Source organism: Anomaloglossus baeobatrachus, chromosome 1 (genome assembly GCF_048569485.1).
Source record: "Anomaloglossus baeobatrachus isolate aAnoBae1 chromosome 1, aAnoBae1.hap1, whole genome shotgun sequence".
NCBI classification, from domain to species: domain Eukaryota; kingdom Metazoa; phylum Chordata; class Amphibia; order Anura; family Aromobatidae; genus Anomaloglossus; species Anomaloglossus baeobatrachus.
Genome location: NC_134353.1, coordinates 114044339 through 114059075, shown reverse-complemented (window position 1 = coordinate 114059075; position 14737 = coordinate 114044339). Strand labels below are relative to the sequence as shown.

The 14737-nt window shown below is 48.5% G+C and overlaps 1 protein-coding gene across 1 annotated transcript in view; it reads left to right on the top strand.

Moving 5' to 3' along the window:
• The first annotated feature begins 891 nt into the window (after positions 1–891).
• The window catches only part of WDR19 (WD repeat domain 19), a 164683-nt gene continuing 150837 nt past the window's right edge, over positions 892–14737 (top strand). Inside the window, exon 1 of the mRNA XM_075333830.1 lies at positions 892–933. Coding sequence (XP_075189945.1) covers positions 928–933 — 6 coding nt within the window. The 5' untranslated portion in view covers positions 892–927. The remainder of the gene's footprint in view (positions 934–14737) is intronic.

The following is a 14737-nucleotide window of genomic DNA, read 5'->3' as shown; positions in this document are numbered from 1 at the left end:
GTCCATCGTGCCGGGTGTGAGTAGCGGTGATCTCCATCGTGCCGGGTGTGAGTAGCGGTGGTCTCCATCGTGCCGGGGGTGTGAGTAGCGGTGGGGTCCATCGTGCCGGGTGTGAGTAGCGGTGGTCTCCATTGTGCCGGGGGTGTGAGTAGCGGTGGTCTCCATCGTGTCGGGTGTGAGTAGCGGTGGGCTCCATCGTGTCGGGTGTGAGTAGCGGTGGGCTCCATCGTGTCGGGTGTGAGTAGCGGTGGGCTCCATCATGCCGGGTGTATAAAATTTGTACACATTTACTGCTAAAAGCACAGGATAAACCCCCACACCAGTGGGTGACATGGTATTCGCAAAAAGATAATTTAGGAGGGGAGGGTTAAAGATGTTTTCTTTTTATTGTTTAAAAGAAGCACAACATTAAAAATAACCCTGTGACGTGTGCTATTGTCTCCATCACTCGCCCCACAGAGTAATACACTGTCCTCTCTACCACAAGGTAAACTGTACAAACTAAATCCAGACCACAAGTGCAGAATTGCTTTTTATTTTTAGAAGTCCTTCTCAAGAAAAAAAAAATGTTATATAAAAAAAACCCAACAAACCCAAACACACCCAAGAGCTGCTTATTTAGTAGCCCGTTCAAGACGGGTGAAGTTAAACAATAAATAAAGCTTTATTTCTCTCCTCCACTACACTGTCCCAGCTTACGCAGCCATGTTTGCGTGGTCGCACGATATCTTTCAATGCGCTTTTATCTTCAACAAAATGGCGCCTGAAGTTCTCCATTATGAAGTGTACGGACTTTTAGGTAGGAAGGAAACGACGGCATGACGTCATTTGCTCAGCTTCGTACTGATTGGCTGAATGGTTACCATGGAATTAAATGACGCTTTGGGGACACGCATGCGCAGTATATAACGGCACACTGACTCCAGAATGAAGGTAAGGAGGCCGGAGAGTGTGGGTTCAGTGCGGGGTTCATGGTGTTCCCTGTGTACAGTCGGGTGTACGCGGGCGGCGGAGCGGAGGGATACTGGCCTCAGCACTGGTGTGACGTTACTCAGTGATGTGCGCGGGTTACAGCTCAGACTTTTGCTGGTTATCCTCTGTGTATCTGCCTCCATTGCATTACTAGCCCAGAGGTGGCCATGGCTATAAGAGCAGTGATACAGCCCCCACCCCCGAGGAGACCACTGGCCCCCGCCATCTCTGGTGACTAAGAGTGAAAGTGATGTGGCTTGTACAGGGTTAACTCCCCCTCTGAACTTTTGCAAAAAAACCCAGCATCTCTTGATCAATAAAGGGTTAATCTGCCCAAATACTGGCCCATAACACAATGCTGGAAAATATTTCCTTATGTCTCTGTGTTGTGCTGTTCCTCTGTTACTCCTCCTGGAAATATAAGTGATGACAGTGACCCGCCCCAGGGCCGTGGGGTACTCGGTTCCGGGTGTTGGTTAATGGGATTATGTCACGGGGGCCTGTGCCCGGTTCCGTGGCCCTGGTGGTCGCTGAAAGTCAATAAATAATAAAAATAAATAAATAAAAAAAATAATAAAGAAAAAAAAATAAATAAATAAAAGTATTTTGTGACGCCACCTACGGTTCCAGTATGGTTACTGGGGCTGCAGGTCAGACCTCTGGGGTGATGGTTAGGCAGCCAGTTGTTTACGCTTCCCGTAGGTGAAGCGGGGTCCCCAGGGCAGTTTTAGTAGTACACAGATATGGCGGTTTTTCTTCACAGACTTTTCAACTGTCACTTTAGTGCAGCAGCCTATGGCTCCTCAGATGAAAGAAATAAAGTGCGTCACACCAATTCATTAACTCTGACCAGATTTTACTTGCAGGTGTTATTAAAAAGGGGTTCAGTTTCTGATGTTACAATTTTTGGGTAATCTGGGAACAGTTCAGGATCTCTGCACCAGGTTAGTTATGTGGCCTCCCTGCTGCACTATGTTTCTCCTTGGTACTAGGCTGCCTGTAGCTATACCTCGTCCTTCTCTCACTGTCTTCACCTGTATGGCAGGAGGCGGGAGCTTCTCTCAGGGGCACTGCTGTACTCACTGCGGTCCCTAAGCTCTGTGTAGCGGCTTTGCCTTCAGGTGCTGCTGCGGCCAGGAGATCTGCAGTCTCCCGGGCCCCCGGTCTTTATTGCTGGGCAGATTCGATCCCTCACAATCTCGGATGCCGGTGTCCGATAATCAGCGCTGTTCCTTGGGGATGAACCGGTCTGGCTCCACCTCCCCGGTCACTCCTCTTTTGCCTCACTCTTGATCCCTCAGGCGGTCACACAGTTACTTGTGCGGGCTAAGCACTGCCCTCTCCATTTTGATGTCTCCCCTCACTCTCTGCTCGCACAGTCTCCTTTTCTCCAACTGTCAACTGTCTCTCTGACTCCGCCTCCAAACCTGGCTTTAACCCCTTCACGACCTTTGACGGATCTAGCCGTCATGGTGCCCTGGTACTTAAAGACCCATGACGGCTAGATCCGTCATGGCGAAATCGCGGCCCCGGAGCACCGGGCACCGCAATCGGTTTTAAAAAACTGTAGATTCGGGAAGGAGAGGACTTGTACCTGACCTCAGGAGGGGTGGTGTCTCCTTCCCGGACCTACGGAGGCTGTGATTGGCTGAACGGCGTTCGTCAGCCAATCACAGCCAGTGTTATGTTTCAGCCATTGAAAATGGCTGAAGCATTGAAATCCAGCTATGTCAGTGCTGCTGTAGCACTGGCCATTGGCTGGAGCTCAGTGAGCTTTACTGCACCCGCCCCCAGCTCTGATTGGAGAGATCGGCCTTGTGACCGATTTCTCCAAGCAGCACCGTGCCTCTGGGACCGGGTGTCGGGTGAGCTCGCTGTAGGAGATCGCTCTCCTCAGTGTCTCCCTCCGTGGAATCTGAGGAGAGCGATCCCTGCGGGTGCCCATCTGTGAGTCACAGCCCCCGATCCACCGCTGCCCTGCTCCATGTGCTTCGCCCCTGCTCTCCCACTGCGCCCCTGCATGTGACGCCGCTACTCTCCCGCTGCGCCCCTGCATGTTATGCCGCTACTCAGCAGTAAGAGCAAGCGGCGTCAGATGCAGGGGGTGGCGCAGCGGGAGGAGAGCGTCACGGCGGCCGCTGCACTCTCCCCATCAGCCACTCCACCGCCCCAGCATCTGCCGCTCCACTGCCCCAGCATCTGCCGCTCCCCTCTCCCCATCAGCCGCTCCACCACCCCTGCATCTGCCGCTCCCCTCTCCCCATCAGCCGCTCCACCGCCCCAGCATCTGCCGCTCCCCTCTCCCCATCAGCCGCTCCACCGCCCCAGCATCTGCCGCTCCACCGACCCAGCATCTGCCGCTCCACCGCCCCAGCATCTGCCGCTCCACCGCCCCAGCATCTGCCGCTCCACCGCCCCAGCATCTGCCGCTCCCCTCTCCCCATCAGCCGCTCCACCGCCCCAGCATCTGCCGCTCCCCTCTCCCCATCAGCCGCTCCACCGCCCCAGCATCTGCCGCTCCACCGCCCCAGCATCTGCCGCTCCCCTCTCCCCATCAGCCGCTCCACCACCCCTGCATCTGCCGCCCCCTCTCCCCATCAGCCGCTCCACCGCCCCAGCATCTGCCGCTCCCCTCTCCCCATCAGCCGCTCCACCGCCCCAGCATCTGCCGCTCCACCGCCCCTGCATCTGCCGCTCCCCTCTCCCCATCAGCCGCTCCACCGCCCCAGCATCTGCCGCTCCACCGCCCCAGCATCTGCCGCTCCCCTCTCCCCATCAGCCGCTCCACCGCCCCAGCATCTGCCGCTCCCCTCTCCCCATCAGCCGCTCCACCGCCCCAGCATCTGCCGCTCCCCTCTCCCCATCAGCCGCTCCACCGCCCCAGCATCTGCCGCTCCACCGCCCCAGCATCTGCCGCTCCACCGCCCCAGCATCTGCCGCTCCACTGCCCCAGCATCTGCCGCTCCCCTCTCCCCATCAGCCGCTCCACCGCCCCTGCATCTGCCGCTCCACTCTCCCCTGCATCTGCCGCTCCACTCTCCCCTGCATCTGCCGCTCCACTCTCCCCTGCATCTGCCGCTCCACTCTCCCCTGCATCTGCCGCTCCACTCTCCCCTGCATCTGCCGCTCCACTCTCCCCTGCATCTGCCGCTGCACTCCCCAGCATCTGCCGCTCCACTCTCCCCTGCATCTGCCGCTCCACTCTCCCCTGCATCTGCCGCTCCACTCTCCCCTGCATCTGCCGCTCCACTCTCCCCTGCATCTGCCGCTGCACTCCCCAGCATCTGCCGCTGCGCACTCCCCAGCATCTGCCGCTGCGCACTCCCCAGCATCTGCCGCTCCACTCTCCCCATCAGCCGCTCCACCGCCCCTGCATCAGCCACCACACTCTCCCCATCAGCTGCTCCACCGCCCCTGCATAAGCCGCCACACTCTCCCCATCAGCCGCCGCACTCTCCCCATCAGCCGCTCCACCGCCCCTGCATCAGCCGCCGCACTCTCCCCATCAGCTGCTCCACCGCCCCTGCATCTGCCGCCGCACTCTCCCCATCTGCCACCACACTCTCCCCATCTGCCGCCGCACTCTCCCAATCAGCCACAGTTCTCTCCCCATCTGCCGCTGCGCCCCTGCATCAGCCACCTCACTCCCCCATCAGCCTCTGCGCCCTTGCATCTGCCACTTCACTCCCCCATCAGCCTCTGCCCCCTCCCTGATCTGCTGCTTGCTCTCTCCCATCCCCTTAATCCTCTGCCCCCTCTCCCCCCTCCCGGATCTGCTGCAATCCTGGTGCCTAGATCCATTCTGTAAGGTAGCTATCCCCAATCTCATCTCCCACTCCCCTTCCACCCTTCCCCTCGCCCCCCCTTCCTCCGCCGCTCCTGCATCCGTTGTGCCCTCACCCATCCTCCACCGCTCCTCCATCCGCCACGCCCTCCCATCCTCCACCGTGCCCCCTCACCCATCCTCCGCCGCTCCTGCATCCGTTGCGCCCTTCTATCCTCCATCCATCTTTTTTCCATCCCACCTAGTCCCCCCCTTTTTGCAGTACATCTGTGCGTTCGTCCTAATTTTTTTTTTCTGTAAACTAAGAAAGAAATACAAATAAACTTAGTTTAGGGCCAGTAAAATTATACTGTAGTAATCCTCAACTACAGTATTTTTTACTGAATATTGTAAGGGTCAGCCCAGTGCCACACATGAGAGCGATGCTCGAGTCTCACACCGCATCATCCGGCACGGTCGCTCTCTTCCAGACAGGAGTGTGCGGCTGTGTCGGGTGATGCGATGCGAGATTTGTGCATTGCTCTCACGTGTGGCACTTGCCTTAGTGTCAGTTGCAGGTGCATATATTTTTTTTTTTTTTACTGACGTCTGTATTTTTTATTATGCCAAACTAATATTTCTTTGTATTGGGGGGGGTCTAGTTTCCAACATGGGGTCACATGTGGGGGAGCTCCACTGTTTGGGCATATCAGGGGGATCTCCAAACACGACATGGTGCGGCTAACGATTCCAGCTAATTTTCCATTTAAAAAGTCAAATGACGCTCCTTTCCTCTGGAGCTCTGCCGTGCGCCCAAACAGTGTTTTTCTGCCACATATGAGGTATCAGCGTACTCAGAACAAATTGCCCAACAAATTTTGTGGTCCACTTTATCCTGTTACCCCTGTACAAATTAAAAAATGGAGCCTAAAATAACATTTTGTGGAAAAAAAAAGTACTTTTTTGTTTTTATGCCTCAATGTATGAAGCACGTGAGGGTTCAAAGTGCTCATTACCCATGTAGATTTATGACATGGGGGTTTAGTTTCCAAAATGAGGTCACTTGTGGGGGAGCTCCATTGTTTAGGCACCTCAGGGGGTCTCCAAACGCAACATGGCGTACGCTAATAATTCCAACCAATTTTGCTGTGAAATGGCGCTCCTTCTCTTCTGAGCCCCGCTGTGTGCCCAGACAATTACTTTCCACCACATATGAGGTATCTGTGTACTCAGGAGAAATTGCACAATACATTGTATGGTGCATTTTTTCCTGATACCCTTGTGGAAAAAAAAGCTACCTGGTTGAAATAACAATTTCATGGTAAAAAAAAAATATATATATTTTTACGGCTGAACATTCTTAACTTTTGTGAAGCCTCCAGGGGTTCAAAGTGTTCAGTAAACATCTAGATAAATTCAATGAGGGGTCTAGTTTCCAAAATGGGGTCACTTGTGGGGGAGCTCCATTGTTTAGGCACCTCAGGGGGTCTCCAAACACAACATGGCATCCACTAACGATTCCAGAAAATTTTGCGTTTGAAAAGTCAATTGTCGCACCTTGCCTTCCGAGCCCTGCTGTGCGCCCAAACATTTGATTTCCACCACATATGAGGTATCTGTGTACTCAGGAGAAAATGCACAATACATTTTATGTTGCAATTTTTCCTGATACCCTTGTGAAAAAAAAAGCTACCTGGTTGAAGTAACAATTTCGTGGTAATTTTTTTAATTTTTTTTTTCATTGCTCAAAGTTATTAACTTTTGTGAAGCCCTCAGAGGTTCAAAGTGCTCAATAAACATCTAGATAAATTCCATGAGGGGTCTAGTTTCCAAAATGGGGTCACTTGTGGGGGAGCTCCATTGTTTAGGCACCTCAGGGGGTCTCCAAACGCAACATCGCATCTGCTAATTATTCCAGACAATTTTGCTTTCAAAAATTCAAATGATGCTCTTTCTCTTCCGAGCCTTGCCGTGCGCCAAAACAATTGATTTCCCCCACATATGAGATATCGGTGTACTCAGGAGAAATTGCACAATTAATTTTATGGTGCATTTTTCCTGATACCCTTGTGAAAATGCTAAATTTTATGGCTAAAGTAACATTTTTGTGTAAAAAAGTAAAATTTTCATTTTTTCCTTCCACATTGCTTTGGTTGCTGTAAAGCTCCTAAAGGGTTAATAAACATCTTGGATGTAGTTTTGAGCAGTGTGAGGGATGCAGTTTTTAGAATGGGGTAACTTTTGGGTATTTTCTGTCACTTCGGCCTCTCAAAGTCACTCCAAATGTGATGTGGTACCTAAAAAATTTTTTTTGTAAATTTTCTTGGAAAAATGAAAAATTGCTGATGAACTTTGAACCCTTCTAACTTCCTAACGGAAAAAAAAATTGTTTTGAAAATTGCGCTGGTGTAAAGTAGGCAAGTGGGAAATGTTACATAGTAACTATTTTGTGTGACATATCTCACAGATTTATGGGCATAAATTTTCAAATTTTGAAAATTGCGAAATTTTCAAAATGTTCGCCAAATTTCCAAACTTTTCACACATAAACGCAAAAAATATCGGCCTAAATTTACCATTGACATGAAGTACAATATGTCACGAAAAAACAATCTCAGAATCGCCAGGATCCGTTGAAGCGTTCCAGAGTTATAACCTGTCAAAGTGACACTGGTCAGAATTGCAAAAAATGGCCGGGTCTTTAAGGTGAAAACAGGCTGGGGGCTGAAGGGGTTAAAGGGGACCTCACCTGAACTCGACTTGTAGAGCTCCCCCCTCCAGGCTTGGAGTGGAAATGTTGTATGTGGGATTACCTGATGTGGAGATCCTTCCCTGCCCAGGTACAGGTATATTTGTGACAACTGAACCCTGGGGTGCCACAACAGTGCCGCGCAATCAGCTCTAGCCTAACCTACTGTATCCTCACCCATCCCTTGTAGACTGTGAGCCCTCGCGGGCAGGGTCCTCTCTCCTTTCCTGTACTTGTCTGTGCCTTGTGTCAGGGCCGTATTTGCCATTAGGCACTTGAGGGCACGTGCCTGGGGAGCGCCTTCCAGGGGGCGGCGCCCAGACCAAAACTTAAAAAAAATAAAAACTTTTTTTTTTTTTTTTAAATCTTCCTTCCTCTTCCAAACTCTTTATTAAATCCGGCGCCTTTTTGGAGGAGGGAGGGGGGGCGCCGCAGTCATTTATAGTCGCGTCTATAACACACGAATATAAATGAAACTGCAATCAGTTCCCTGCCCTGACGTGCTGCCGTGCGCTCACTGTGCAGAGGTCACAGCAGCGCGAGGCAGCACCGCGCAGAGGAGGACGGGAGATGGAGCCGCTTGTATTGTTTATGATATTGTACTTGTCCCTATTATGTATACCCCTTTCACATGTAAAGTGCCGTGGAATTGATGGTGCTATAATAATAATAAATAATAATAATGACATTTTACCAGGATAAGGAGCCGTCTGCTGCTTGGACATCGCCTTCTTAATCATGGTTTTCCCCTGATTATAATTGTAAGCACAATCGCCTCCCGCACCAGCGCCGTTTCTCAGAACTTTGGGCTCACGTGACTAATATGTGCCACGAGTGCTGCAGCCAATCAATGATCGCTAATAGGCAGTGTCACACTCACTTCTGCAGACAGAAGTGTGAGAATCGCTGCCCATTAGCGGTCACTGATTGGCAGCATCGTTCATGGTGCATATTAATGTCACATGAGCCTCCACAGAGCGGGCGCTGATATCGCTGGGATGGCACTGGGGTCAGAAGTACCTGTTGTTATTATTCACCCCGGAGGAATATAGTTTTTAGATGGGGATGTCTGAGTTGTGGACATTTCCTTTTAGGGGTTCCCAGAGGTCGGACATTGAGGTACTGAGAAAAATCGGGCGGCAGCTTCTCTCTGGTGCTGCATCCCCTCCAGATCTGTTACTCAGTGTACGGTTCCACTTGCCTTTTGCACAGGCCAGTGCAATCTGATAAAACATCGGATTACTCTCACTCTAGTGCAAAACTATGGGGCAGTGTCCATCTGTGGCATGCAGAATGAATCGCAGCATGCTGCATTTGGCAGTGAGTCTCGGCTCACGTGCCCCCATACAAGTCTATGGGAGAGTGTGAAACATCGCACTGCACTCGCATGTCATACGACCGCAGTGCGATATACACAGAGACAGGCAGCGGAGGAGATGGGGAGAAAGTGTTCCCTCCCTCTTCTCCGCACCTGTGATTCGATCGCAAGATCAGATTACAGTCATATGACCCTCGGCTGACGCTTGCAGCAGAGGGACATTATCGCTTCTGATGCTCTCACATCGGAAGCTGTGGGCAAATGGAACTGTATCCTTACACAGAGATGCACGAGGCCCCGTCTGACAAGTATAAAGTGCGGCCGAGAAGATCAGGACATTTGGGATCACCTGGTTCACAGAAAGTTTTTGGAGTCACAAAAAATACCACAACTCGTTTTCAAGAGGAATCCACTTCAGCAATTGTGTGTGTGTATATAGTTGAAACCTGAGGTTTACATACAGTATCTAAAAAGACACATCTGCATGTTTTACTCACTATCTGACATGAAATCAGAATAAACCTTTCCTATTTTAGGTCAATTAGGAACCAAAATTATTTATATTTACCAAATGTCAGAATAATGAGAGCGAGAATGTTTTACGGCATTTTTATTACTTTCTGCAAAGTCAAACGTTTACTTACACTAAAGACCCTGTCACACACAGATAAATCTGCGGCAGATCTGTGTTTGCAGTGAAATTGTGGACAATCAGTGCCAGGTTTGTGGCTGTGTACAAATGGAACAATATGTCCATGATTTCACTGCAACCAGAGATCTGCCAAAGATTTATTTCTGTGTGTAACAGGGCCTTAAGAGCACTATGCCTTTAAACAATATGGGACAGCTCATATGATGATGTCATATTTTTAGAAGCTTCTGATAGGTTTATTGGTAACATCTGAGTTAACTATAGGCACACCTGTGGATGTCTTTAATGCACAACTGAAACACACTGATTCTTTATGTAGCATCATGTCAAAAGAAATCAGTCAAGATCTCAGGAAGAGAACTGTGGACTTGCACAAATCTGTTTCATCCTTGAGTGCAATTTCCAGTTACTTAAAGGTGCCTCATTCATCTGTACAAACAATTATACTCAAGTATACGCTCAGGAAGGAGACTGGTTCTGTGTACCAGAGATGACCATGCATATCAACCTAAGAACAAAAGCAAAGACCTTGTGAAGATGCTGGTGGAAGCTGGTAAGATTGTTTCAGTATCCACAGTGAAATGAGTACTGTCTCAACATGGGCTGAAAGGCCACTCTGCCAGGAAGAAGCCATTGCTCCAAAAGAAACATAAAAAAGCCTGATTAATGTTTGCATATGGACACAGGAATAAAGGTCTTAATTTTTTGAGACATGTCCTGTTGTCTGACGAAACTAAAATTGAACTGTTTGGCCATAATGACCATTGATATGTTTGTAGGAAAAGGGGAGTAGCTTTGAAACCTAAGAACACGGTCCTAACTGTGAAACATGGGGGTGGCAGCATCATGATGCTAGATGTCATCATGAGAAAAGAAAATTATGTGGCAATACTGAAGCAACATCTCAAGACATCAGCCAGGAACTTAAAGGTTGGACGGAAATGGGTCTTCCAAATGGATAATGACCTGAAGCATACTGCCAAACTGGTTACAAAGTGGCTTAAGGATAACAAAATCAATGTTTTGGAGTGGCCATCACAAACCCTGATCTCAATCCTATTGAAAATTTATGGGCAAAGCTGAAAAGGCCGGAGGAAGCAAAGCGACCTACAAACATGGCTCAGTTACACCAGTTCTGTCAGGAGCAATGGGCCCAAATTCTTACCAACTATTGTGAGAAGCTTGTGGAAGGAGATCGAAAACATGTGACCCAAGTCATACAGTGTAAGGGCAATGATACCAAATACTAATGAAATGGATGGAAACTTTTGACTTTGCAGAAAGTAATAAAAAATTGTTAAAACATTCTCTCTGGCATTTGGCAAATATAAATAACTTTGGTTCCTAATTGACCAAAAACGGGAAAGATTTATTCTGATTTCATGTCAGATAGTGAGAAAAACATGCAGACGTGTCTTTATAGAGTGTGTGGAAACTTCAGGTTTCCACTGTGAATATACAGTATATATATACAGTACAGACCAAAAGTTTGGACACACCTCATCTCTAGAACAACTGTTAAGAGGAGACTTTGTGCAGCAGGCCTTCATGGTAAAATAGCTGCTAGGAAACCACTGCTAAGGACAGGCAACAAGCAGAAGAGACTTGTTTGGGCGAAAGAACACAAGGAATGGACATTAGACCAGTGGAAATCTGTGCTTTGGTGTGATGAGTCCAAATTTGAGATCTTTGGATCCAACCACCGTGTCTTTGTAGAAAAGGTGAACGGATGGACTCTACATGCCTGGTTCCCACCGTGAAGCATGGAGGAGGAGGTGTGATGGTGTGGTGGTGCTTTGCTGGTGACACTGTTGGGGATTTATTCAAAATTGAAGGCATACAGAACCAGCATGGCTACCACGGCATCTTGCAGCGGCGTGCTATTCCATCCAGTTTGCGTTTAGTTGGACCATCATTTATTTTTCAACAGGACAATGACCCCAAACACACCTCCAGGCTGTGTAAGGGCTATTTGACTAAGAAGGAGAGTGATGGGATGCTACGCCAGATGACCTGGCCTCCACAGTCACCAGACCTGAACCCAATCGAGATGGTTTGGGGTGAGCTGGACCGCAGAGTGAAGGCAAACGGGCCAACAAGTGCTAAGCATCTCTGGGAACTCCTTCAAGACTGTTGGAAAACCATTTCCGGTGACTACCTCTTGAAGCTCATCAAGAGAATGCCAAGAGTGTGCAAAGCAGTAATGAAAGCAAAAGGTGGCTACTTTGAAGAACCTAGAATATGACATATTTTCAGTTGTTTCACACTCTTTTAAGTATTTCATTCCACATGTATTAATTCATAGTTTTGATGCCTGCAATGTGAATCTACAATTTTCAGAGTCCTGAAAATAAAGAAAACTCTTTGAATGAGGAGGTGTGTCCAAACTTTTGGTCTGTACTGTATATTGTTTCTTTGTTTTTTTCTGTCAGCTTCTGAAGGTTTTTCTTTCTACACAAAGTTTGGAGCCTTTTGTTTTTATACTGTCCAATTTGGCCAAATTCCGCCCCAAACAGTGACGTCTTCTATTTTTTTCATCCCCTGTGAAGTTTTCAGTCAAGGAAAAAAGTCATCGTGCAAAAGCAGCAAAGTGGAATCTCCTTTGAAATGAATAAGGAGAGCGAAGGGATTTTTTGATGTCGCTGATGTGCTCCAAAATCTTCCTGAAGAAAACTGAGATGGGAAAATAACTTCATCCAGGCTCTGACCACTGGAGGTGGCGCTAAGACCGGCTGAGCGACTTTTGTGTCTTCCATTCATTTCTATGGACGTCACGGACATGGTGTAGCTGATCTGATCACATACCTGCACCTCCAACAGTCGGAGCCTGGACCGAGCTATTCCTGTCTTACCTATGAAGGGATCAGATGGGGGAAAAAAAACCTTTAAATGATTACGTAATATGTCTTCACTTACGAGGATGGGAATGATCCATTTAGTGTCAAATCTATTTTTATTAATTTTTTAACACAGAAGAAACATAACATATATTTGCAAACTGGCAGAGTTGGCACCACACATCCGATACTGAAACAACATAGGTGTTAGGGCTGGTCAACGGCGATCCGGTTCCAAGAAAGACATCTCCCGGGGGTCCCCCACCAGCTATTAGTATGTAAGTAGCAACTCTCACACAACAAAAAACTACAGAAAGCACAAATCTGTCTAAAGATGAAACTGAGACACAAAAAGTAAATAGAAAAGAGAAGTAATAGGGGAAAGAGAGGAGGGGGGTAAGGAGGAGGAGGGGGGAACCAGTCCACCGACTCAAGAGTTCCCAACGATCTCTCTGAATTCTGAGGATTCCAAGAACATGATCCACGAACCCCATACCCTGATAAATTTTTCAGTGGACCCATTCAACTCTGCCGTTAGATCCTCCATTCTCTTAAGACCAGCCATCTCCCCCAGCCAATTCGCCAATGTGGGACATCTAGTCTGCTTCCAATATCTGGGGATGACTATACGAGCTGCCGTTGGGCAGAAACGCAGCAGATCTCCTTTCTGCGGTTTGATCGACCCTGGGAGGATAGAGAGGAGGGCAACCTTAGGGGATCTCTCCATGCTATTCCCTCTCACTTTTTGGTAAACAGAAAATACCGAGTCCCAAAATGGTTCCAATTTAGCACAACTCCACCAGACATGTAACATCGATCCTTTTTCTGTACCACATCTCCAACACATGTCAGACACCGGAAAATGGCATGTAATGTAGTTGGGCAGGGATACCACTGTGTGAGTATTTTATAGTCCTTTTCTTGCGCAACACAGACCAAAGACAACTTGTGAGACCACAGAAACGCCCTATTCCACTCGTTCTCCGGGTTATCAACCTCCAACTCCTCCCTCCATCTAGTGACAAATTTGGGACAGTCAGACAGGGCCCTTTGATTCAGAAGCTGATAAATAAGCGAAATGGCATGGTTGGGTGGCGAGGCGAGCAGAAACAGCTTCTCAAATGGGGAGAGTGGAGCTGTAAGCTCCTTTTCCCTGTTGTGCCGGGATAAAAAGGATTTCAGCTGTATGTATTCTATCCAAGGTATGTCGGGACGGGTGGCTGAAAGGACAGTGTAGGGTGGCAGGATGTTTCCCTGAAAGACGTGGAAAAAATGGGGTTCTTCTACCCACCTAAACCCCACAAATTTCGTAGAATGTAACCCCGGGGGAACTCTGTATTTACAAAAAGGGGGGTAAGCGGGCCTTTGCCACGAGAGAGCCCCTTCTGACTTCCTGATCCCATACCCTCAGCGCCGTCATCACCAGGTCTGCTTCCTTACCCAACTGTGCCCTAACCCCTCTATCCATCCATGGGAGGTAATGTAAGGGAGTCTCCAACCCCTCTTGCTCAATCTCAACCCACTGTTTCAAGCCCCTGTGGAGCTGCCAGGTAAACAGTCTGAGTTGGACAGCTGCCCTATAGTAAAGTTGGAAATTGGGAAGTCCCGCTCCTCTCACCTTCTTGTGTCTGGTAAGAATTTTTATACCATTCCTAGGCCTTCTGTTGCCCCAGGCAAACCTGGATAAGGCCTTCTAGAGTCTCATAAAAAATGACCCTGGCAACTGAGTAGATAGCGTCTGGAACAAAAAGAGAAACCTAGGGAGAACGTCCATTTTGATGGCATTTATACGCCCGAACCAAGATAGTCTACTCTTATCATACTTTTTCAGATCCCTGACTAGGAATGATCCATTTAAAGGGGTCATATGGGACTAAGATATTGATGGTATATCTATAGGATAGATCATCAATAGGAGATTGGTGGGGGTTCAACACCTCACACCCCCAATGATCATCTGAAATCTGCTCTGGCAAGGGCCGGGTGTAAGAAAAGTGCAGAACCAAAAAACCCAAATAGGAGGTAATGTGCAGCACCCAGGAGCGGCCACTAGGCAATATACAAGTTGTGGGTCGGCTCTGGACATTGTCTACATCTGGCTGCTGTTAGAGCAGATATCATTGGGGGTGCTGCTGTCAGACCCCCTATCTCACATAGATGACCTATTCTAAGGACAGCAGTCCTGCACAACCTCTTAACACCTGGGTGTTATCATTACCTTGTCAGTAGGGTTGTTCCTATTCGTGTTGGATATAGATTATTATTATTGTGTCCCTGATCACAGATCTTCCTGCTGCCTTCACATTTCTATCACTGTATGTGTCCTAATAGGTAAAAGTTCTACAATTACTATGGTATACAATGTATATAGCTTTTGATGTGACTTTACAGGGTCAGCAGTGGACTAGTTTAAGTGAGTTTTCCAGTAGCAACAAGTCATCTCCTA